The 27,146-nt window shown below is 39.9% G+C and overlaps 1 protein-coding gene across 1 annotated transcript; it reads right to left on the minus strand.

The window, feature by feature from the left end:
• Positions 1–1,100: 1,100 nt before the first annotated feature.
• gosr1 (golgi SNAP receptor complex member 1) lies at positions 1,101–27,023 on the minus strand (the record flags this gene model as incomplete). The annotated part of the gene is made up of 9 exons (XM_083913287.1): positions 1,101–1,617; positions 2,173–2,255; positions 7,007–7,036; positions 17,705–17,779; positions 22,687–22,778; positions 23,166–23,273; positions 23,843–23,930; positions 26,237–26,348; positions 26,990–27,023. The coding sequence occupies 9 exons, from the start codon at positions 27,021–27,023 to the stop codon at positions 1,493–1,495; spliced, it is 747 nt and encodes a 248-aa protein (XP_083769413.1). The 3' UTR covers positions 1,101–1,492.
• Positions 27,024–27,146: the final 123 nt, after the last annotated feature.

Below are 27,146 nucleotides of genomic sequence, written 5' to 3' on the forward strand. Positions count from 1 at the left end.
CTAAAGCTGTGAGACAAAAACACATTGATGTTTCTCACACGGCCGTCTCGCTCTTACATTCCTACACCCACAAAGTAAGACTTTAATCTAATGAGTCAAAGGCAGCCTGCAATCCCCTTCTCAGATGAATGCTTAAGTTCCCACCTTCAAACGTACATGTCACTCTGCGTTTCAGGTGGAGTGAAATCAAAAAGATGTTCATGGGCTCTGCCAGGCACACAAATTGTGCAGAATGGTTTACTCTTTCAACAGTCGATCATCAAAGCGGTGTGTTCCACTGTGGAAACCTAGTTGTTTGCACAAACAGGCAACAAAACTGGCTTGTTTTGTGTTGAAGACATTTCACTTTTTTCAGAGATTTCATCCACAATTCCTATTTTACATGAATCTGATAACTCTGCCATGATGTGACGTCTCTCATCAGTCTGTAGAACTGATGAAGCCTGTTGAATAGGGGACTAAACTATAAGAAACCCCCAAAAATAGTGCAGATGCCCTTTACCTTATATTTCTGCAAATCCTATAACATACTATGATTTAAAAATCATCACTGATGTACATTTTATCAGTGACTTAATAATGTGCACTTCATTTGTCTCACCGTCCTTATAAATAACAGAGAGAAAAAGTTATTGAAACTGCTGATATGTATGGAAGTAAGACTGAAACTAATGATTATTTTAATTATTGATTAATCTGCTGATACCCCCTCTTTCCTTTAGTGTGTCAATTGATTGTTTGCTTGATAAAATGGAAAAATAGTAAATGTTTATCAGCCTTTTCCAGAGCCAAACGGTATGTGACATGTCTAAATTGTATTTTGTCTAACCAAAGCGTCCAAACCCTTAATTCAGTTTACTGTGTTTAACAAAAAGAAAGGCAGCCTATGATCACATTTTAGAGGCTGTTTGGAATTCTGTAGCATTTTTTGAGATATAGAAATCTAAATTTGCTCAGAAATGAGGCCCAATACACTTTTCAGTAGAGTTCACATATATTTTGAAAAATAAAATGTTTAAAATGTTCAATATCTAGTAGTGCCACACACTTCTTTGCACATACTGATATGAATAATTTATTGATTCACATTTTACAGCCCACAAAGAACTATCCATCCCACTTCACCAATTAAAAAAAGGACCATTCAACTAAAAATCCTTCCACCTGTGAAACAGAATTATGCATAACATGTTCTCTTCACACTTCCTCAGTTTCTCTTCAAGTGAGTTATCAATATAATTAATTAAAATCTAGTCATATCTGTACTTTTGGTCTCCATTCACTTATTGGCAGCCCTCCATTTGTCCTACTGCTAAACACAAGTTCAGTAGTTCATGTTGGGCCAAATCTGTACCCATCCAACAACTGGACCAACTGAATGTCCTTCTGCTCAGCAGCCTCCAGCCTTCTCCGATCACTGAGCTCAGTCTCCTGGGGTTCCCATGTTACAAAGAGCAGATCAATCCTTTAAAGACTTCACCAGGTCCGGCTTTCAGTGGAAAGCATAAAGTAGGAGGAGAATGGTGCAGACGCCGATCACTGTGCCGAGGATGAGAGAGTCCCTTCTCTTCCGCAGGTTGATTCGCTGGATGAGATTGTTGATGGTTGGGAAACGGTCTAGGAGGGTCAAAAGTTAAGGAACATCAAAACTGTTTAAATTCCTGAATTTTCCATTTTTAAAAAATAAAATTAAAGAAAAACTGTTTTATCTATATTTGTCTTTTAATTGGTCTAAATACATAATACAGAAGAACTTCTAACTGACTAAAAACATCTTACACTGGATACAAAGCATTGATCAAACAGTTAATGCAAAAACTGGTCTGGAGACTTAATTAATGTTGGCATTGTAAAGCTCACATAAACTAACAATGTGGATAGGTGAACATCCCCTTCTTAACCTGCTGCAGCCCTTTGACCTTCTGGCATTATTTGGCCTCTAAAGAAAATAATATATTTGTGGGAATGATCGAACCTCTACTGGGTAAAGCCCTACAACACTTGACAACAAAGACAGGCCTTCCGTCACAGAAAAGCAATATGTGAGCATTGATTTCTGAAGGTCCAGTAGTGATTTCATACCAGGAACCCTTCTGCTCCTAATCTACTGTGTGCTTTCTTCCATTAGTTTCTCCCACTCACAACCATGCACATATGCAGCATAAAGGATACTGGCCAGTGTGTTGACCCTGCTCTGTATGGATTTCAGAAAGCCCCTTTGGGAGGTCATGTTCTCCTTGGTCGCCATGGCAATACTAAAGAGACAAGAGAGAGAAATTTAGTTTTGAGAAATGAGCATCCAGTTTAAAGCTACAGACTGAAGGAGGACAGCACAACCAGTGAAAATAACTGTCATCTAAAGTCTACTGACTGCACCATATCAATGTTTCAACCTTTTGGTGCAAGGAAGAAGAATTTTGTTAGGCAAAAACTACATGATGTTTTTCAAGCATAGACTGCATAAGAAAACTGAAGGAGCCTTTCTGTCGAGGTCTGTTCTCGCAACTTCCAATCGTACTCTCCTCTGGGAGCCGCCATCTTGCCAGACTTTGACTCCGCCTCATTTCCTCTAACCAAAAAAGGGTATTGATGTGACGTCGGAGGGAGGGAGACACGTCCATCTGGCTGACATACACTGGATTAGCAACATTAGCACTACCCCCCGGGAGCTAGGCTAACAGAACACGTTACTAGATTAAAGGGATTGTGAGTCATCATTTTTTTCCAAGACAGGAGGGAACGGGAGTCATTTTTTGAATTTTGTAACGGGAACAGGATTTTTTAGAGACTGACACGGGAGGTCAGTCACCATGCCCATAGACGGTAAAACACAGACCCTCATGGCACGAATGTGCCATTGATTGTAAGCTGTATTGAAAGTCATGGTGCAAGTTTGGCTATTAAATTAGCATAACAGAGCTAACATACTATGTTACTAAACCATCTGTTGGTACATTTGATCAAAGAGCAAGCCATTCCTGTCACTTATGGTAACACCACCACATGAATGGCCACGGTCCAGGTCAAGATGACAGAGTTAGCGTGCTAATCCTGACAACTAGCCTCCGAGGCAAGTGATGGCCAGCAGCTAGCTGTCATTCAAGAGGCCGCGTCCCTAATTATTCATGAACTTTAACTTCCAATAACCAGTACCAGGCCTTAAATAGGTTTAATTGTGTTGTGAAAACGGCCTGTTTAACATGAGGATCAATGAGAAATTGCACTATTATGAAGCCTGCCCCTTGTGGCCACTGGGTAAACTGCAATTTGTGGCACTTGGAAAATGGAAAAGAAACACCTAGTGATTTTTTTATTTAAACTTGTAAACTTTAAAAAACTACATTTTTAACCAATGTTAATAATCGCATCTCACTCCAGAAAGTCTACAACTGTCAATCCAATGAATCCAAATTAAGTATTCAATCAGATGTTCCTGCTGAAAAGGTTGAAGTGTTCTTATCTATTACTATCTAGTGAACATTCCTGCAAATACAACAGGATGGGAAACATAGTTTGAAAATGTTGACATTCTCCTGTGCAATGAATATGAACTTATATTTAAAAGATGACACGTCTGTAGGCACATCCATGCTACAAGGTAGGGACGATTCTGGGGTGTAACATAACTCATACTGTCACGTTCTCTACAGTTTGTGTGTGAGCCGCCTTGGCTTTAAGAAGGAAGGTATAGAATTGCTGTGATATCGTAGCTCTCTTGCGCTTGCTCGGCAACTTTCAGAACAGGAAAGTGCAAGTGGGCACTTGGCAGGGAAAGTTTCAGGCTCTATCCTTGCCCTCTGAGGCATCTGTTACACACAATAATCAATGGCAGCTACTGAGCCCTTCACATGGTGGGAGAATCTAAGTAAAGGAAATCAGCTCCCCAAAACCACCTGACAAAGTAAAAATACTGACTTAAGTAAAATGTTAATATGCTCAAAAGACAGGTGGTACAGCATCAGCATTATGTAACTCTTGAACAACAGGGTGACAACCAGTGGGCACTGGCCGCAGGGGACAAACACCTCCCATCCCCGAGTGACAGAGCCCCGTAGGAGGCAGGTCAAAACAAAGTAAATGAAATCCCCACAGTTGTTTACTCTTGGCTGGCAAATCTGATGAGCAGCAGGCCTAGAGAGAATAAGTGTGTGTGTGTGTGTGTGTGTGTGTGTGTGTGTGTGTGTGTGTGTGTGTGTGTGTGTGTGTGTGTGTGTGTGTGTGTGTGTGTGTGTGTGTGTGTGTGTGTGTGTGTGTGTGTGTGTGTGTGTGTGGTGTGCGTGCGTGCGTGTATGAGGTCACGGCATCTCCTAACAGTCCGCAGTCTTGGCCTGGAGCAGCGTTTTGGGGATCATGTTCTCCTCGGTCAGGAAGAAACACTATGCTGACTCCAGCAGCCTCGACAAGCCTTTATTTCAATGTTAACCAGCTCATGAGAATCAGAGCCGATAGAGATCTCTTCACACAAACACACACTGACAGCGATCAGTCAGTAATCGCTGTTCTTTGCTCCGGAGGTGTGGTCTCAAGTTGTCGATTAACCTGTCGTTGAAGTAGAAGTCAATTTTAATATTTAAATAACAAATCACAAATCCATAAATCTGCCGCGGAGGGTTTTACAATCTGTACAACATATGGCACCCTCTATTCGAAAACCGGGGCCCATTAAAATATAACCTCTAACTTCTGTATAAAAGAAACCCTCAGCATCTGTTTTCAAGGTTGTTGTTTGGTCTTACGTGCACAGCAGGGATATGGAAATTAGGATCCAAGTTGTCAAAAATGTTATCTCAGGAAGAGGATACACTACTAACATTAATTGTAACCGGAAAAGCTCAATGGGTGCTTTTTATTTTCATCTAACAACTCAAGAACAGGAAGCAATTCCAAAGGAAACATTTAAACAGATGCAACATTCAAAATGCATTAAGAGAGATGCATGGATTGGATTAGATCAGTGTATTTATCATTTAGATATGATTTCAGATGTGACTAAATCTGTAGTCTAATGTCAATCATAATCTAGAAATGACAACTTGAAAAGTACAGTACCTGGTCAAACTGTCATACACAATCAGCACATCTGCCAAACTCATGTTTCACTTGATCTGGTGGATGGCCTCTTTCTCATAGCAACAGATTTCCTGCAGCTTGAGATTGACAGACCAATCACTAATGTTTATCTCTTGTGGGGCAGGTTTAAGACGATGACTGACAACGTCACAGTCAAGTATGCAACAGAATACAGTTATTAAAATTTAGCCCAGAATGTCCAGTTTATTCCTGTTAATTCCTATGGAAAGTTTCCAACTCTTTTGCACAAAAGATTATAATCCCAAACTTCCCAAGCTTAACTTGGAAAAATTCTGAAAAGTTTCCAAATATTTAGTGGAAACTTTTTCGCTCCTTTGCAACCCTACTAAGCAAGCACAGCTGTTTCTTTTCTGTGATTGGTTGTTGGTCTATCCAATTGTGTCGAAAAGCATTTGCTCTGCACCGTTGACAACGCCTTAATGTTGTTACAGTTCGGCTAAAAATCAGAAATGAACAAGTTTACAGATTTCACATATCTCCACAATTTACATCAACTGCCAGTTGTCTACCCAAGAGTGATTTGTTATTTGCGTGACGTTACGGTGATTCGGTCTATAGGTTTTTTTGTTGTTGTTCTTTCATGTGGACAAAAACTTAGACAAGGTCCGTACAAAATAATGCTATTGTTAAGAAAGATCAGCAATTAAAGGAAAGAAACAAATGGTGGGTTATGGTGATTCGGTCTATAGGTTTTTTTGTTGTTGTTCTTTCATGTGGACAAAAACTTAGACAAGGTCCGTACAAAATAATGCTATTGTTAAGAAAGATCAGCAATTAAAGTAAAGAAACAAATGGGGGGAGAAATATCACACGGCATCATCAACAATTTCAGGGACAAAATCCATCAATAACCGCTGTTTGTACGAGATGCAAGGACGACAAACAGAATAAGGCAATTGGTCGGAAAGGACCAAGGGAGGAAGATAAAAAAAAAAAACATCTGGAAGATGGACGGGTAAATCCCAATCAACACATTAGTGAAGGTCTGCAGGGAGGGAAAGAAGCAGGGACTAGTGAGAGATGGATGGTCAGTGAAGTGGAAGGACTTGTTCTGGGCATGTGACAGTCCCATTCATTTAATGCACACAAACACACACTATTTAATGTGACCAGCAGTTGGCGCACTTCCAAGGCTTTAATGTGCATGAAACTCCCGCAGTTGAATAATCAGCACAAACAGCGAGCAACTGCAGTAAAAGTGTTCCAAATTAGTGCACTTAAAACTTAGAAGTCAGCTATAACTCCTAAAGAGCACTACAGTAAGAAACAGCCATTAACTGAGCAACACGGTTTCCTGCAGTGTTAATGTCAGGTTTAATTTGAAGGCTGGTTATTGTAAAAGTGTGTGAATTAATTCACCAGTAAATTGATTCACTTTCAGATTCTGGATTTATTTTAGATCAATTCAGCATCTACGGTAAAGTGTTTTGTCCTAAATGCAACAATGAAAACGTTTGAATGAACAGCCATGATTGGAAACTCAAGCTGGATAGTTAGTATTTTCTATAACAATGGCTGCGGAGCCTCATGGGTACCATCCACAGTAACACCTTTGCCATACAAACAAAAACATGATTTCTGGGAAGTGAATTTAAAATATTTATGGTCGTACGAAGGCAAAGAGTATAGTTTGAGGTTTATTTTATTATATTAACAGTTCTGAAATGGGGCTAAAGACTAATTTCTGTTAAATCAATTCATTTCTTCACTCAGGGTAACCATTTCTGCCATAAAGTGGCTACTAAAGGATGAGGCAAAATAAACAGTGATTATGTTTTTACAGTTGTTAGGAACAACAGGACCTTTTTAGACCTTCAGCAGGTAGATACGACAACGGAGAATGGGGGATGGGAGCTGTCACATCTTATGCAAATATAAGTCTTCCCACATGCAGAGGTCAGAAATCAGGTCTTACCTTATTGTATCATCCATCAGTCGATCTGAACTATAGACAAAAAGTAGGAGAGGGGAGGGGGAAGAAAAAGATAAAGATGGGTTAGTTATTGGCATGTGGCAGTGTAAGAAGACATGTAATGGTTATAAATGAATTATGTGGGGGCAGTCATCTGTTTCAGTTTGTCAGTGATCAATACAGAAATGTGATCACGTTACTTGGTGACACTGAGCTGGACAATGAACTGAATTTAATTTGTTGTTTGTTTGGGACTTGGATTTCCTTTTCTTCTCTCTGGATCAATCTCTTTAACTCCCACGTAGTGACTATCTGACCAGTCTGGCAGAACACAGCTTTATGTAATTTGAATGTGTGTGTGTGTGTGTGTGTGTGTGTGTGTGTGTGTGTGTGTGTGTGTGTGTGTGTGTGTGTGTGTGTGTGTGTGTGTGTGTGTGTGTGTGTGTGTGTGTGTGTGTGTGTGTGTGTGTGTTACTTGTTGCATGGCATTTGATTGTGCTAAGTGACAGAAAGGCTTATTTGTTAAAATTTTGCGTGGATCATTTAAAAAGCAGTCCCAGATGACAGAAGTACTTTTTGGTCACAGCCTTTAAGTCAGAGTCTTTTAGCTTTCATCAGAATGACTCATGTAAGTCAATGAGGACACACTTTGACACACAAAACACTCAAATAGATATATATTATGTAATCCCCCAATCCAATTTTAAATACAAGGACAAATCATTTGGCAATTTAAATTTCAAGTAAAATTGCTAAAATAAATAACAAAATAGCGTGACTAGGTAATGAGTTTAGTTCATTCTCTCCTCACGGATGATTCCCACAACGACAGGGAGTCTGAACTGAGTAGACCCAGAGAGGGTTGTGAGATGCTTGTTTTTGTCGTACAGATAATATTGGAGGGCACACGCACAAACCTCTTATGCTGCAACACCAGTTTTGTTGCCTCTAGTTGCTCATAAACAAAGATGCTCTCAGTGGTTTATTCCCTAATTGGAATCAATTTGGATGATGTTTCAGAGAACTAAAGTAAACCAAACAAACAAAAACTGCAGGGATTGTATTTCATAGTAAACATCCATTCAACAACTCCTCCACATCCTCATTCTCCAGCTCCGTATGCAGTTTCTGTTAAGCTCTTAGCATCCTTAAGTATCCAACCAAAGTTCCAGGAAGAGAGGGTAGCTCTCTCAAAGATTCATATCTCGCCTTGATTCACACAAAATCTCTCAGCAATCTCCAACCATCTCCAACCTTTACCTAAATCGTCTCTTGATACCTTTACTTGACCATCTCGGGGCTTATTGTGTTCAATCTCACGAATAAACCCAACGTACTGGTTTGGTGCTTAATCCCAGTGCTCGTGCTCACACATAATTTCATGTCAGCTTGTGAGGATGTTAATATCTCACACCGTAGGGGAACTATCTTACTGGCATGGACAAAACCGGGACCCTGAAACTGAAGCCGTAAAATAGAATTCAGAAATTATCAATTCCATCATTTACACATGCTGCAACAATGTCTTCAGTGAAAAAGACCTATATTTAATGTTGAAGACAATGAACTCTGGTCTGACTTTAAGTGTGTAATTCCAGCGCAAAAGCATCCCATGGTCTTTTTCGGCACATGCATACATCAAATAAGATAGTTTTTTTCGAGAGTTGCTAACAGTCGGACGTGGCTAACACTGATTAGCTCGGGGCATTATGGTGAAGTCATTAAAACTGTTTTTTTAACCACTAATACTGCTCAAAATAACACCAAACCTCTGCAGTAGCATAATAAGAGTCCCTACACATAAAACAAAGCACCAGTGGACTCCTTACTTTTGGATTACTTACGATTGGTAATCGACTTGAATATACTTTACTACAAGAGGAGCTGGTACGGGGGCCAGGAGGTAAGTCTTTCAAAACAATTAATAAACTTCTGGTACGCCAACTACGTTGTTGGTGCTTAGTATTATGTGTAAGGACTCTTTGCATGCAGTGCTTTGGTGTTATTTTGAGAAGTATAAGTGGTTAGAAAAAGCTGTTCGAATCCGTTCACTGTGATGCCTCGAGCTAATCCGTGTTAGCTACGTCCGGCTGTTAGCAACTCTCTATGATTTCTCTGTTAATAGTTCATACATGAAAAAACTGTCTCAATGGCTTACTTGATGTATGTAAGTGAAGACAAAAGACCATGGGATGAGTTTGCGCTGGAATTAGACTTTAAAATAATCGTAAACCCTGTAGATCTGTTAAGTGTAGGCAACATTCATATTATTCCAATCAACTTCTTTTTACTTTGGCCTTGAGAGACATAGTGCTTTTTATCACATCATTTAATGTGAGAGTTGAATGCGAAAGCAGGCATTGTTATAAATTTTATCACGCGGCAAACTGACAGAAAGATGGATGAGTGGGTAGGTCTCCTTACATTCAACAGAGTGGCCGCTCTCTGCCCTGCAGCTGTTTGTTTTTTTAAATAATGGGGAAACAAACTGTGGGGCTCTGCATGTGCACATGCAGTATTGGCAAGCATGTTTGCTGAGCTGAGTTGTTTTTTTTTCTCCATCGAACAGATGCCAAGCAACCCTCACAGAGTTTCAAAGATCCAGTTTATCAAAATGATGAATTTAAGGAAGACCTAACCTCAAAAGAAAAGCAAGAGTTTGGCAAAGCTCTTTCAGGTTGACCAAAAATGATATCACCATAGCTACAAAACCAAGCAATACCATCAAGGGATTCTAACTAAGTTTAATTCTGGGCAGCACACGTCGACCTTGCCTAACACTCTTATGTTGTCAAGTATTGACCAACTGATCTTTCAGGCAGACAGAGAGACCATTCTCACCATTTCTGGGCTTATTTAATGGTGTAGTTACTTTGAGATTGGTCGTGCTAATGCCCTGTAATGCTAGGGTCCTTCTCTCTGCTGGTGGGCCAAACAGGACTGACCTCAACCAGTAAATGTTTAATTGTTGGGTTTAATCGCTGTCATCTCTAGAGTGTCGCCCACAAGACCGGACACGGCAAGGGACCGACACAGTCACAGTGTGGGCTGGAAAACCTTCTGTTCTTGGATCATAGCTCCGCACACAAGCACCAAACTGCTTTTTGGCAGTATATTGTAATATATCTGTCGTCTCTTATCACACTGAAATGGAATCCTTTACAGGAATCAAATTATTTTGTGAAATGGGACAGTAACTGGCAGGTGACTCAGAATGAAGGCTGGCAGGCATGTTTTGCACAAATGGACTGTGGGAGAAGGTGGGTGCAGTAAAGAATACTGCAAGTAAAAAAACAGGACAGAAACAACTGCTATGATTCAGTTAAATCAACTGTCATTTTAAAAATCTTACAACACCAGTGTGCTTATCTGAATATTGAACACATGAGATGTAGCAGTGACCTAACAAAAGCTATATGTCTGAAACAAAAAACAAATACAACTAAAGTAAGATGTGATTAGATGAAGGCCAGACAGCCCCATGACATCGGTCTTAAATGAAGGAAGAAAAAACATCACGGAGGACAGACAAACGACTGACGGAGAGAACTAAACCTTTAACTATCTGACTGCCGGCAGTGTTCACCTTATAAATTATGAGCTGAAGAGCAAAAAAGAGGGCGGCTGTGAGCTGAAGTGAGCCTTGATTTATGGAGCTTTTATATGCAGAGATGAGATGGGGGCAAAAGATTTATGCTTTGTTCCCTCCATCATCAAGTCGCAGCTGTAGTGGTGAGGGTTGATTGTGCCATCACATTCATGTATATGTAGCCTTCTGTGGTTTCAGCGAGTGGGTTCCTTCCATTTCCCCTGGTTGCTGCAGTCATTATATCGCTCATTAGCTCCAAGCTAATTGCCTTTCCCGGTGTGATGTACAACCCACCCTCACCCACATGCTTCCTTGCCCTCTCTTGCCACCGACACACACAAACACACACAGAAGCACAGACGCACACACATAATTTGCATTCAGAATTGCAAAAACCTAAAAAAGGTTCTTCAAATGCCACTCAATGACTAGATTAATAGATAATCTCAATGGTATTCTGAAAGGAAATGCTTTGCTTCAACCTTCTGAGAGTAATACTCTGCCAGGTTGGCTTTTAGACCAATATGAGGCAACTAATACAATCAGCCAGGTCAACTGAAACATTAATTACTTTGCTGTGGAAACAGTCCAGCAAATATTGGCAACAGTTGCAGAAAGCATACTGCATCAGCAAAGAGGAAAGTGGTCACAAATCAAAGCTCGGAGCTAATCAGGCCTTACAAAATGTGAGATTCACAGAGATGATGTTTACAGCCATTTACTGCCATTTACCCACCTTGGCCAATGATTATAGAACTCTGCAAATCTGTAATAACTAGTGAACTGGCATTATTTTTTTCCTGATTTGGACACAAAACATTTTGAAAAACGAAAGGCAGACACAGGGTTATATAACCAGCCTTTTGTGTGTCAATGTAAGCACACAATTAAACTTAGCAGGAAAAAAATCTTAAAACTTCCATGAATATATTATTTAGGTAATATTAATATTTGTCTGTTGGATCAAATAGCTATGTGTGGAACTAGAGCTACTAACTATTCCTCCATTTTTGCTGTCAACAGTTCAGCTGGTAGGTTCTGATCCCTGCACGTTAGGGACTTTAAGCAGCGACAGTTGAAGGGACAGCTACGGCCTTCCAGAACAGTTTGCCGTTGTAGACGCTACTGTCATTCTGCTGTAGTAGACAGTTGGGCTACAACTTCAAGAACCCACTGGAATATTTTTCGAAGGCCGTAGCCGTCCCTTCAACCGTTGCTGTTTAAAGTCCCTATTGTGAGTTGACAGCAGTGGAATAGCTGTGGGGATCTACAACAGTTTGCTGCTCAGAGAGAAAACAGAGGGCGGCTGTGGAGGGTACAGTTTGTTTAAAATGTTGAATGCACCTGCAAACATACCTACACTTCTAGATTTTTGCTAATTGTGTCTTTTTCATCCCCAGCATCGCTTCACTATGCACTACACTTAATAATATAGTTTCAAAGAACACTGTTTTTACAATATGACATTTTGGTACAACCAAGACCTTGATCAATGTGAGGGGTTAGGGTTGTTATTATTTTTCCCATAAATATGTTCCAGCTGATCATTTCAATCATTTGGATGGGCAATAGACTGTCCTGGTTTAATCATAGCTACTGAACTGAAACACTATATTCTGATTGCAAGTATTCAAAAGATACTAGTATTTAGTGTCCTGTTTGGTAAACTTTACTTTACATATATTGAATGAAAGTCTGAATATATTGAATGAAACTTGACTGACGTCATCAAGGCATATATTCAAGGTTCATTCAATATATATTCATTTCTTGAATGACATGCCATAATATATATATATATATATATATATATATATATAAAATTATTATTATTATCATATTATTATATATACACACATACATACATAAATACATATACACACACATATGTTTTGTTGTTCGTTTGTTTGTTTGTTTAAAGAGGAACTTAACACCAAGCTAAAAGCCCATCGTTTCCAAAGGTGAGTATAATTTGTACACACCTTAAGGTTTTTAGGACTTTTAGATGCTGCATTACAGCATAGAAAGTCTAGACGGACAAGTCCCACGGTGCAAGCACCCCCACAGCAAAGGCACTCCATCAAATTCAAGCGTGTCACTGTGTGTAAGTTTGCCTTGCTTCACACCGACACCATTGCTGTTGTCCAATCCTCTATTTGACAGGAAGTCCTTATCAGAGTGACCACTACCATTAGAGCATTTCCTACATGAACTTTTAATGGACCCGCTCCTCCCTCCTTCTAGTTTATTCATGAACACTAACCTTTATGGCACAGGGAGATGGAAAAACAGATTAGGGTGGAGAACAAGACAGAGATAAGGCACGCTCACTGATGACAGCAGAAACATCAACAGTACTTGCAGTAGCTCCAATAACTAAACAGCAAGTTAAGGTTTGCAATTACTATTAAAAGCAATTGAAAAAATTGTTTTTTTGGGGTGAAATCGACGTTCTGTCTTTTGAATGGACAGCACCAGGGCACACCTCAGATCCTATTAACCTGTATATCACAGGCTGCTACTATCAATCCAGTATTATCTCATCACATTGTAGTTTCTGTTGTTGCCATGGTCACACAGCGAGCTACAGCGGCAAGTAGAAAAAGTTGAACCATCGTAAAACTCTGAATGCAGCGCCAAATATCTGTGTGCGTTTACAAGAGCAGCAGCCACCCTCCCTGTCTTTTCTGCTGCTTCAGACCTGGGCGGCAGCCACTCGCTGTCTGAAAACGTCGTTATTTCGCATCGGCTCCTGCAATGACAGCTTTTTGAACATAATGTACAGGCAGGTCTAACTGCGAGGAACTTGTATGAGGAATTATACAAGGTTCATCACTACCAGCTATAGAGGAAGTTATCTTAAAAATGGATCTGGTTTCCTCTGTCCTATTAGGTTTCGTTGAGAATTAATGCAGGCTGGCAAGCACTCCGCACACCGCAGGCATTTGTAGATTAACTGAGATGGAGTTGTTTTCTTTTTTCCTTCCGAAAGTGATTAGTCTTGGCTGAAAACACATACATACACACGCACGCATGCACGCATGCACGCATATTTGTGCAAATTTATATTGATCATACACTTCATCATCTGCCCTAAACCAACTGTAGAGACCTAACATTTGAATCCACATGTTGGCTCACTTGCCTCAGGTAAAAAGCCAAGGGCACAAAGCAGGATTTTATCACAAGCTGCGCTGCAGAATCACTTCGAAAGACAATTCACAGCGTGATCATTAAAGTATAAAACATCTTTAAAAAAAAGGGTTTAAAAGTTACCACAAAACGATTTTTGGTGGGTCGCCAATCAGCAGAGTAAATTGCAACAATGATAACATATGAATTCATTTTCCTAATTAAAATAGAAGAGTGTTCTTTTCTGCTTCACTGGTTCCCTTTCTCTCTCTTATACCTTGACCTGAAAAACATGTTTACGCTGTCCGGTTGAGGTGATGTTGAGTGTGACTTCCGTGATTCTATTACTCTCAATTGCATGAATTTATGATGTATGGTATTTTTGTAAATTCGGGTCCCAGGGAAACACCAAGTTTCTCTTTTGGGTCTCTAGATGAAAAGGTTTGGGAACCCTGGCTCTAGATACATACAGATCACTTAAGTTCACATCGGTGACACATCATTCAGGAAATTGTCTATTATGAAAAGAGAGCATCCCAGACTGCCAGGGAGCATGACAAAGATAAAGAGCACTTTCACTCAGATCTCTCATATTTATCGAATATCCATGCTCTGCCTTCAGTGAGACTTCGGACCATTTCTCTGGCCACTAACACATTTTAGTCCTTTTCTCTTAAGGGCCTTTTTCCTGTTTTATGGCTCTAATAGGATCAATCAAGCGTAACTCGATCCTCATCTCCAAACTCCTCCTTCCTGTCCCATCTCTATCAATGGTCGTGGGAAGCCCTATAACATGGGTTTTGGTTTAATACGTTTATTTAATTCTCTAGATCCCGATCAATTTCCAAATTGACTGCTGCTGGGAACACAGATGGCTGAAGGAAGCCACCAGAGGAAATTCAACACAATGCGCCACCCCTGTTCCCATTTCATTAATTCACTTCAAGATTATTTCATCATCATTATTCAGTTTGGCTGTTTGGAGCCCAGTTTGAATACATGACGACAGACAAGGTCTCATCTTCAAGCCAGAACTCAAAGTACACAGCAGATACATGTAACCATATGACTGATTTTTCAGTGACACTCCCTCAGTGACAGAACAGGAAGAGTGACTCTCTCTGTCTCTGCTTCAGCACATGAATCCATTCAGGCATTCACTTGGGTTTTTCCTTGCAGTGTCATAGTAAGTATCACAATGCAACCTGACACAATGTTGAAGTATTCATGTGACTCTTGAAGTCCCCTGTGGAGTAACTGAAAGAATGCTCCTGCAATTAAACTTCATTAATAAATTCACTTGAGCAGTCTATTAGTGGTAGCATTCCTGCAGCTACATCACTCTCCAGGAAAGCTCTTTCTTCTGAGTCCCGGACCTTAACTCCGGGTATCTGTCAATGAGTACTGGTGTGACCAGTATGCGACCAATTTTTCTCAAATTTACTGTAAAATTTGTATTGATAAAACAATATAATTGGTGCATTTCGGTAAAGACTGCACCAACACAGTGATAGACTTGTGGAGTTGGAGGTGTAACTGTATAACCTGACTCTGCCATCGCATGATTTTCATTTGCTCTGCATATCCATCTGGGAAGTCTCGTTTGGAGATCTTTTGGGAAGGGGCGAAAATACTGTTTGCTGATTGGATAAACAATCGCAAATCAACAAATCTGATCAACGAAAAGTATGACGTACTAACAGAGTGCTGAGGCAAAGCTCAGAACGTAAACTAAATGTCATAAAGGACATGTGCCATTTGTGTAACGCTAATATAAAAAGGCACAGTTTTAGTCGGTCCACATTCCAACAGAAGGATCCAAGAGAAAAAAGCTTTAGCGAGCGGCTTACAAAATTAGGGCTACCTGTGTCTAGATCAGCTTGCATTTGCATTTGCTAAGTCACACTTAAACCAACCTCAAAGCCAACCCTGATTTGACGTTTGCTTGGCAAACAGTTCCAAACTCTCTCAGTCGCACGTTACCAGACTGATCGACGAGTAAAATACAATGGAGCTCACAGGATCCGGATGGTCTCATGAGGCTGGTAACTGTTATGCTATTGCAAGTTTTGTCGAGCAATGACTGACCAGCAATCCTTAAAGGAACAATGAGTTGAAACTATATGGCGACCAAATTCCTTTTTGGTTTAACTCCAACATGACATTGTACTCATTGTACTCACCCATCAGCAATGGACAACAACATAAAGCACCAATTTCTATACGGCCACATTTTTATCACCATACGCTACAGATCCCCTGTTATGTTACTGCCACAGTGCATGGCAGCTGTTATCTAGCTGTAGGGACTGAGACGTATGTGAGCTATAAAAGCGGCATTTAACACTTTTTTGAAGTCACACTTGATTCATCTGAAAATATTGATGCAATTTTAATCATTTAAGAACAAAATTCCAGCCAAAAAATAAAAACCAGCATACAAGGACCCTAAAAAACCATCAATGTGCAAAACAATAGATGTAATTACACTTTTGAAGACAAATAAAAACGCACTCACACATACAAATTAACACAAATGTGTGTTTATTCCCTCGCACATGAAATACTGTATAATTATGTACAAGGCCATTTAGGAAAGTGGATCTACTGTGAAATTATCCACGCCTTGTCATGCTTAATTTGATTATCTAATAAAGCCAGATAAATTACCTGAATAACTCTGTGCATGTTTTTACTACAGTCATCCAAATTGTACAAGGTGAAAGACTGGGGAGGTAATTTAAATGCGGATCAGTATTTCTTCGCCCTGTCTTATTGCTACATTGTATTTCAAAGGGGTTTATGTTGTTGAGTTCACCCCCGTCACATTGAGAAATAAACATTAGCCATGCCACGTCAGAGCAGGTAAAGTCTGTTTTGAATTGAATTAAGAGGTCTTTGATGGGGAAGAATTGAGGCATTGAGATTGAGAGGCTACAAGAGGAAAAACATTTAGCCACAGAGAGAATCAATCAGACTGCTTTGTATTTGCCATATTCAAATTACCAGATTGCATCCTTAACTCTGGGTGCTAAAACATCTTCTGTGTTTTATTTGTGTTTTGTTGAGTGTGTGCATGTGTCTGTCCTGCTGACATCCAATTTTACTTTCCACGCAGGGAGGGTGCCTCTCACACTCCTGACACACAAGTACGCACATACAGACTTCACAAACTTTGCTACCTCATGCAGTTCTGCAGCGCTGGAGAGTCAGCCAAATGATAGTAGGACACTAATGAGGTTGCTGGCAGATCATGGTTTGACCTACTGTGTCAGTATGAAAAGTAACACAATTTTACAGACTTAAAGGGGACCTATTGTACTCTTTTTCAGATTCATATGTGTATTTTGTGTTTATACTATGTGTATGTTATGTTTATACATTACAAAAGCATAATAGGTCTACTTTAAAATGCTATGTCATGCAATAGAGTAGAAAATGTTTTTGACTGGCTTACTCTGTATCAAGGGGCAAGACAATAAAGTAAATCCCCCTAAGAGTAAATCTGAACCTGTCTGCCTATATTTTCTTCGACAGGACATTAATTAAAGCACACGTTTTTTGTCTCTATTAGCCAGAAAAGCACTCAAATCTTAATTTTCTCTATCCTGACTTAAAAAACAAACTCCAGATTAAATGAATGTGACATCAGGGAAAAAGTGGCTTCCCATCTGCTAGAGAGTAAAAGTATAAAGAGATAAAGTGTCAATAACAACAGCTATGATTTTCAGTGGTATTCCAAATGGCTGGGCTGCACCATCAAGATGAGCTACCCCATCTTTGATTTCTGGGAAGTGGAGGCTTTTTGTTCACCAGGAAACCCTGTACAGCTATATTCTACTTTGATCTTCAGGAACAGATACAAAATCTAACTAATAAATATCCTTATAAACTATGCTCTAAGTGAATAAAAAAGATAGATTCTTTATTACTTCCACTGTTTCAAATGGAGCAAAGAAAAAAAAGCAATGGGAACTTACTTTCTCAGGTGCTCATGCTCCTTTAGAAACAGCTCTGTTCTTCTGTTGTTGACCCCCGAGCCACTCTTGTATGTCCTGAAAAGGGAATACAGGCACTGGTTAAAAACATGATTGTCACATTGAATAAGGTCACACATTAAAGAAAGCTTTGTAACAGTATTTGCTATTTGTGTAATGTGTCACAACATTCAAAAACAGTGAGAGAACAACAACTTAACTAATTAAGTCTCTGAAGTCAAAAACAATCGAGACCTCACAACCTCTTAGGGTTCTAACAGCCCAAGATGACAGTTAACTGATGGTCGAAAGCCTTGAGCCTTACCCTCGACTGTAGCTTTTGCAGTATGTGTGGCACTAATGACTCGTATCTGTTCAGATGAGTGGGAGTTGGAATCAGTTGCTTGAACAAAGAGCTACCAGAGTGGCAACCCACTTCGTTTTTCATCTCCACCACAACCTTTCCTGTTTCTCACCCACAGTCAAAAGAAGTTATCTATCCCACTGAAGATTAGGGACCTAGTGGCATGGTGAAAGGCGTCGCTCACCCTAATGGTGTGGTGGAGCTTTGCCGGTTCACACAAACTGCACACACACGTGGCCTACACCTCTTTATCTAACTAGCTCACTGCGGCTATTTATTCTGTTACTATTCATCAAGATATTTAATCTAATCCACTGACAAAAAGCACTAATGTTACTGCTGTGTAGGCCAATTTTTATGAAAAAGCAGATGGCGCCAATCCCACTGCATTTACTGCTTTACAGTAAAAGCCCTTTTGTGGTTCACCCATAGAAAGCTTTTAATGTGAAGCAAGCAGCAGGAAATATTCGGTTTGCATTAGCAGTAACTTAACACAGCAAATACAGGCGAGTATGATTGTAGCAGAGCAGATCGGGAAAAAAAACACTGTTAATGGTTGGTTGAAAGAAAGGACAGGGTGGTAGGAGTGGAACAAACCTCTGTACATTACATAGGAGCTTCTATCATATTGAAAGCTGGAGAGAGCAGATTTTCTTCTTCTCTCTGGTCACCTGCATTGCCACGTATTTTGAGCGCATTAGTCATGGAACACGACATGGAAGGGCAGAGACGGGCGTCCTGTTCTCGAGCATGGCCATACAGTGGGGCTCAGAGTGGGTGTCGAATGGCATACAATTCTTTTACTTTTCTACACATTATCTATGTAAGAGACCACTTATTCCAAGCACATACTGGTAGCACCATACAATCTCTGGTAAATAAAGGAGCAGAAATGAAATTAAACTATCTGGCAGCAAAACAGTCAGTTCAAGTCAACAGACAGGTTAACGGATGGGCTGCGAACACATCACACCCATTCTCTTTTGCTCGATGCAGCTCTAACTATCAGCATCCCTGAACAGCTGAATCCCAGTGCTCTCCTGGGTTTCTGGTCATTTAACACAGCCCCACCCTCCTGTTGGGCAACAATGAGAAAAAAAGCAGAGGAGGAGGGGGGACTGTGAAACATAAGAGTATGCACATAAGAGTATGCACACACATGTACTAAAAATCCTACCCCACCCAGCTTACTGTGTGAGCAAGAACAAATGTGCCTACTTCATCCCCAGTGCGCCATCCGTAGCCGTTGAATGGAAATACTATATTCAGTGCACACACAGCACACTTCATAGTGGCTGCCTTGAGCCTGAGCTGGCCACGCCACCAGCAGAGCTGATGCCTTTGTGGGGGCTTGAATTGCCTGTACTGACAGCCAGCTTCATCACTCCAGCAAGGCTTTTTAAAAGGGCACCAATGTAAATCACGGGCAAGCTGTCATTGTTGTTGCTGACATTTAGGATCAAAGCAGAGGAAGAGGGAATATTAGACTCTGCTTCATCCTACTGTTATGAATGGTGCAGCTGTGTGTGTGTGTGTGTGTGTGTGTGTGTGTGTGTGTGTGTGTGTGTGTGTGAAAAGGTTTCGCTGACAGAGTCTGCAAGCATACTGAAATATATTGGCATAGTTGACAAAATGTCATATTGCTCATTGATGTGCTTGCATAAATGAGACAGTGTGCACCATTTCTTTTAATCAGTATGGATTTTTTTGTAGGCAGTGTAAACAACCCTGATGCACAAAATAATCTACAGTTAACAACGTCCTGGCCAGGTTTACTCCATGCCCAAGATCTCTACTGCCCTCTGCCTGACGTAAGGGAACAAAGGCTCAGCTGCAGCAGCAATGGCCATAACTGTATAATGGGCCAAGACATTTCAGAACTGACCTGAACATTTTGCTTTCCAAATACAACTTAAACCGCAATATATATTACACTGAAGAGTGTTTAAACTGTGATAATTAACATTTATGCACAACATTATTCTGTTATGATGCAAGTTCGAAACTAGTCATACAATACTGGGGCTCTGCTTCAGTGACGTAAGGAAAATATTTTTGTGGTTTTTATTTATCTCAGTGCAATTTTCACAGATAAGACTATGAACATTTCTCTGTTCGCACCTCTGAAATCAGGTGATCAGATAAAAATGTGAGTTATTGAAACCAAGTAAGCTCAGAATTGTGTTATTCCTCACAAGCTGCACTACAGTCAGGGGCAGTTCAAGTCTTATTATACATATATTTTCAAGTCCTACCTTATCACTGTCCCATGCCCCACTAGAAAAGGTCAAGAGGGAGGTTAGGGGCAATTTGCTCTTCAAAAGAAAGTGCATCATGTAAAGCCTGACTCAACATATCATTGCACTGCATCCCAACAGCAGCAGTTGTAATTCCCCTACCTGTAAGCTCAGATGGTTCCCCTATTAGCAGCCCATGAGCACATTAGTCATCGTTAGCCTAAGCAATGGGTCTACAAGACGGGCTCATTTCTATGCATTAGATTCATCAGCAGTACGCCTATTAGCAGGGTCAGTTAGTAATGTGATTTAATGAGAAGATTGAGGGAACTGTTGTATGTGGGGCTGACCTCATGGGATGTTACCGAGTGAAAATGTGATTGCTAATGTTCATTGTTAATTCAAATTATCATTAGACGATAATGGCTCGGTAGTGCCTTGATACGAGTAGTTTTAAAATAGGTTCACTTAAAGAATACAAATAATGCACTATCATGACAAACAATTCTACTTTGTTCATTTACGGATAAAGAAAAAAAGAAAGCTGTTGAGGGGAAAAGTGGTGGGTCTCCTAAACTCATGTTAACATCAATTGATATTAATGGGACCTCTTTTACTATAATGATCACACGAACAACAGCAGAGTCAGTCTTTTGCATTATCGATAGAACATGAAGGCAGCCTGCACAACTGATGATAGCCCGTTATATATCCCCCATATACGATGTACACAAGTTATTTCCTCTGTGCCATGTTGTACATTTATAGATATTGTATATACTGTTCCTATTATTCTTATATTTTATATTCATCTGAGTTTATACCGGAATTGTTCATATTTTTCTATATTTCCTTGTTTATATTGCTTGTTACAATTTATGGTTTTTTATTGATGCTTCTTCTATGTTTGCTAGCAACTTTGCTGCTGTAAAAAAAATTCCCCTTTGAGGGACTAATAAAGGAATAACTTATCTTAGTCTATGATTACACTCATACAACATTTTACCAGTAACACAATGAGAGTAGAAGAAATAAAATAATCTAGCAAGATAAGGACTGACAAACTATTATGAACTAGACACACCTTTGAATGAGTTAGTGTGTGAGCTTAATGAGAAAGCAGTGATAATATAAAGTGACTGTGAGGCCTATGGAATCTATATAAGGCATCTGCAGACTTTATCTGCATACTAGATGGATGGAAAGGGATCAATAGGAATCCTGCAGTGCTCACCATATGCTCACTGCTGCGTTCTTACAGATCAATAAGCCATTACAAAAAAACAAAAAGAGCCCACAAGAGTCATGGTCCGGGAGAGCCTCCCTCTTATTTCAACACACTCACTCAGAACTGAGCCAATCTGGGTAGAGGACACACTTTCTCAATACAAGGCCAAAGAGACCATCAATCTTAGGTTTTAATGGCCAACATTTTTCAAGAGAGTGCCAACTGGAAGTCAAGGTTCAACTATCCCTCTAAGGAATAAGGCCTACAACTTTCAAAGCACTGTGAATAATGCTTGGCAGTTTTTATTCCTCCACCACTACTAGGATCCAACACAAGCAATGCATCACATGACAAGATTTGTCTTGTATGCAATACCATGAACAGTTTCCAGTGATAAAGACAATACAGTATGTGTGTTGGCTCAGACCACCCATTTACTGCACCTTTACCAATCCAATCCAGTTCAATCCAACTTTATTTGTTAAGCACTTTAAAACAACCAATGTTGACCAAAGTGCTGTACAGAAGAATAAATAAGACATCATAAAAAAAAGACATAACAGCTCACACAAGGCACAAAAATTGCATATAAAATACAACAATAAATGAAAAGACATGAAACATAAGGAAATAGCCATGCAATAAAAGCAGTCAAAATAAGAAATTAAATCAAGTGAGTAAAGTCGACATCCTACTGAGTATCAAAGGCCACGGAGAAGAGATGGGTTTTAAGAAGTGATTTAAAAACAGACAGAGAAGAGGCCTGTTCAACGTGCAGAGGCAGATCGTTCCATAATTTGGGAGCTGACGCGGCAAAGGCACGTTCCCCTCTGAGCTTCGGCTTAGTTATAGGCACTCTCAGGAGGAGCTGATAATCTAACCTGAGAGAGCAGGGGGGTGTAGAAGCTCAGATAGGGCAGGGCAAGACCATTCAGGGATTTAAAAGTAAATAAAATAATTTTAAAGAGGATCCATAACTGAATAGGCAACCAGTGGAGTGAGGCTAAAATGGGGGAGCTGATGAATTTAATGAGTTCTCAATAGTTCTGTGCACTGAAATAACATTTTAACGTGTGAATAATAAACTCCATACTGTCATAACTGTACATGGTCAAATTGGTCATAATGTGGTGACGTGGTGTGACTGGATACTCACTCAATGTCTTTCCTTACAGACCCTAGCAGGTCTTCCCTCTCCCGGATGGCCAAGAAGTTGCCTTTAGTTTTGTGGAATTCATGCGTGTAATCCTACATAGAAAACAACGAAGAAAGACTTGAAAATCTGGAAACAGTTCTGTGTGTTTTAGAAAGATGTTGTGTTCTGTGGTGAATTTAGTACAAAAAAGAACAACGTCTATTTTCAATCTTTTCCAGCACCTTACAGTTGGGGTAAACTGTAATTTTTCGTAATACAAGGATAAGAAATTCAATTTTATTTGTATTTGTTGTGAAAGAAATGCAGATACATTTTCAAGCAATTTTAGGCACTTCATCCGAAATTCACGCACTTTTCAAACCTTGAAAACACAACATTAAAATTCAAGCATTTTCAAGGACTTCCAGCACCTGTACGAACCCTGTAGATGAGCAAGAGGAATAAAGGGAAAACTAATTGTGAAGAATGAGAAGGCAAACCTGCAGGATGTCTCTATGTCTCTGGAGCGTGTGCATGAGTGCAGCATTTAGAGAAGTCGTACCCGGGGTGTTGGTGTACTCTGCCATCTTGTCATTCACTGCGGTCAGCTGACACAGAGATTGGAAAATTAAAGCATTGTAAGATAGAAAACACATGTGGGCAACCAGGAGATCGACACGCACAGAATAACAATACAACATGCTGCTTGTGTAAAATACGGTGACACGTGTCAATTTGAGGATGTAAACTTTATATTAAAAAGGACGTCTTTCATGACACAAACACATTATAGGGATCTTATGCATTGTACCCTTTTGAGAACAAAAGCACAATATTACTTCCTTAATGTTGTTGTTGTTTTGATTTGCATTCTTTTGTAAGTGATTACAAGTGAGTCATTAACCCTAAAAATTATACTGTGCTGTTAAAATCTACTCGTGTTATGATCTTGAGTCTACCTTTGGCTTCCCCATGAGGACTGAAATTGTGCGTCTCCATTTTTTATTTGAACCGAGTCAAATACATGAAAACACTACAGGATCCAATGCAAACCATATGAAAAAGTGGAGCCTGCAGTTTACTCTTTCCTTGATGGAAGACCAGACTCATGGCATAAATAAGTGCTGTTCTTTTTCCTGGTCTTCTACGGGCCACTGGTCCATGAGAATCGACTTACTTTGGCCAGCAGCTGTTCGATCTCCACTGACATGGTGTCAAACATCCTGTCTTGCGTAGAGTTGTTTAGCAGCGGGGTGGTGTCTGACCTTGAGGAGGAAAAACAAAGAAGGGAGAACAAGTTTATCGCCAAAACTTTACACCAAAAGGAATAATGCTTGTGTGAAGAATCTTGTGCACTTGGGTTCAAACTGTGTAAACATTTTTAGCAAATGAAATGAATGTGCAGCCAAATTAAATAAATGTTGAATGAGAAATTACTCACAATAGACTTTGTGTTAAGAAAGTGTCATTTAAAATGTTTTACTGACACAATCCATATAGCCAAAGCAAGCATGACCTAAGACATTCGTCTGGGAAACATACTAAAGCATGTAGACCTTTTTTTAGATTAAATGGCATGGGTAGTTACAGTATCAGTTTCTTAGCTGGTAATGGTTAAGTTATTGTCCTATGTAAGAATGCATCAGTAGAATTGTGCACTGATTGTTAAGTGTGGCATCAAAACGACATCATGTAGCAACAAGGGATCAAAAATGTAAAGGTGTTCAAGAGATCAAAATCCTTACAGCTTACAAGTAGCGGCTTAATTACCAAAATGAAACTAGAAGGTGTACTACTCATAGTGTTGTAACAATAATCAATTCTCCATAGGGAAGTTCTCCTTCACTTCACTCCCTCCTTGGTTATTGTAGATAGTGAACAACACCCTTGGAGTTGGTATGCATTGTTCATAAACACTTCCTTCCTGCAACCAGCACTTTCCTGTGCTGGCAAGCCTCAATCCACATATCCAGGCCCAGACTACTACAGCTGAGGCAATTTCTGCACCTTCATGATCCTTGAGCTTGTTAAATCAATGTTGCGATACATTTCGTTGTGTAATTGTGACCAGAACACTGATTTGGATTGTTAGCCATTTTCTTTTCATTCTCACTTAATGAAGGGCATGCCATACCATGGATTATGCATCCATGTTGGTTTAAGGAATTCTTCAACCATTTGCATCAAGCATTGTATCGTTAGGAACCCAGACATATTTTTAAATGGCCGTGCATCATTTGCTCATTTTCCCCTGAGACGGGAGAGAGCTGTGTCTACCTCCAACACTTCCTGCTTTAAATGCCCTAAAAATTGTCATTTTGCCTCATTTAAAGCAGGAAGTTTAGAGAAGGGCTCTGGTAAACTAACATCTGCCATCTTACTTGGTAGCTAAAATAAGATAACCGGCGTTGTGGAGAAAGCTGTTGAAGTAACGACAATAGAATTTGATCGAATTTATTTATTCAGGATAGCTCCTTGAGATGAATCATCTCCTTTTCGAGGGGGTCCTTCCATATAACGGAACACATAATACAAAGTCCGAAAAGAAATAAAGTGAGACACGATACAGGACCTAACATGGACACAAACACAGTCCCACAGACAAGACTCTCCTAACCCCAGCTAATTCCCAGGCGGCCAAAACTCAAGTTCGTAGTCAATTCAGTGATATCCACAATGGTGGAGTTTCTCACTCTGATATGGAAGAAGGGGATTTGGAAAATCTGATGCTTGGAATCAGATGTTCGTGGCTACCCTTACATGCCGCAATATAGCGGCGAGCAGAAGGCATCAGAAGGCGTCTACAGTGGCTGCTACAGCCGAGACAGAAGCCATGCGTGCTGGCAAAGATGAGGTGCATTACAGGAGTTCCACAAGTGCCATGAAGTTACTTTTTGCCTTTTCTCGGGAGAAGGCACCAAATTAAGAAATGTATGTTACATTTCAACTACATATATGACCCACTTTCAATACAGATTAATGTTTCTACCGGTGACGTATTCCTTTAAGTATTAGGCATGAATATAATATGATCAATTAATCAGATTATTATTTTATGGATTAATCATTTGGTTTTTCAAAATGTCCATTATTATTTTTCAGAACCCAAGGTGGAGTCTTTAAATTCCTTGTTTCATCCAACCATTGAGACAAAATGTAATGTCCATGACATTATCATACATTTACATTTGAGAAGCTGCAGTTTTAGAAAAAATTGGGCATTTTTACTTGAAAAATAACAGAAATGATTAAGCCAATAAAGTTGCAGATTCATTTTGTCGATTGACAAATGGACTTTTCAATACTCATTTCAGCTAAAATTACTATTTTAACCGACACATCAAGGGAACTTGGCCAATCATGTCAGATGTGTTCTTGCCTTGATTTAGGTGTAGTTAGTTAACTGTAGAGTCTCCAGTTGAGCTACCTTTACCTAACTACTTCTCAACCTCAACCTAACTTTTGTTATGATTTGGCACTATAAATAAAACGGAATTATTACTGAGGATAATATACACCACTGTCTTTTGCTTTAGGTGGTCGTGAACTCTGCAGGTGTGTCGCATCTTACGTGTCTCCTCGACGTCCATCTCTGGAGCTGCTGTAGCTGGTGCACAGTTTACTGAAGGAGACCAACTTCAGATCCAGCTCGTTCTCCAACTGTCTGGCCTGCTTTCGCAGATCTGTAACACACACACACACACACACACACACACACACAATTATATGACCACACTGATGACGTTGTTAACTGTAGATTATTTTGTGTATCAGGGTTGTTTACACTGCATACAAAAAAATCCATACTGATTAAAAAACATAGTGCACACTGTCTCATTTATGCAAGCACATCAATGAGCAATATGACATTTTGTCAACTATGCCAATATATTTCAGTATGCTTGCAGAATCTTTCAGCGAAACCTTTTCACATGCACACACACACACACACACACACACACACACACACACACACACACACACACACACACACACACACACACACACACACACACACACACACACACACACACACACACACACACACCATCTAATGTGTGTAACAACAAGCTCAACCGACCCTCAGTGTGTGTTGTCGATAACCCGTTTAGACAAACTGGACAGCTAAAGGAATAACGCTCATTTACATGGCGATATGTGAGCTAGCTTGTTGTGAGCGTTTTAGAGACACGTATGTTTAAACCTCGGATATGAGCCAACTGTACCGACAGTGATGACATTGATCTTTAGACATTACGGTCACTGTACTAGATGTTGCTTTACACATTGTTCTCTTAAACTGAGTCTAATTTTGGTCCCTTACCTTCCCAGTAGTTGCTGCCTCCTATTCCTGCCATCTTTGTTGTCCTGCGACGTCACCGAGTTCCGGGTGCGTCACCAGGTGGCGTCAGATGACGTTTCCCGTGTCATGTTTTCATCAGTGTTTCATATATTTGAAGCCTAGGGAATTACATTTTTAT

This window comes from Echiichthys vipera (assembly GCF_963691815.1).
Source record: "Echiichthys vipera genome assembly, chromosome: 5".
Lineage (NCBI taxonomy): Eukaryota > Metazoa > Chordata > Actinopteri > Perciformes > Trachinidae > Echiichthys > Echiichthys vipera.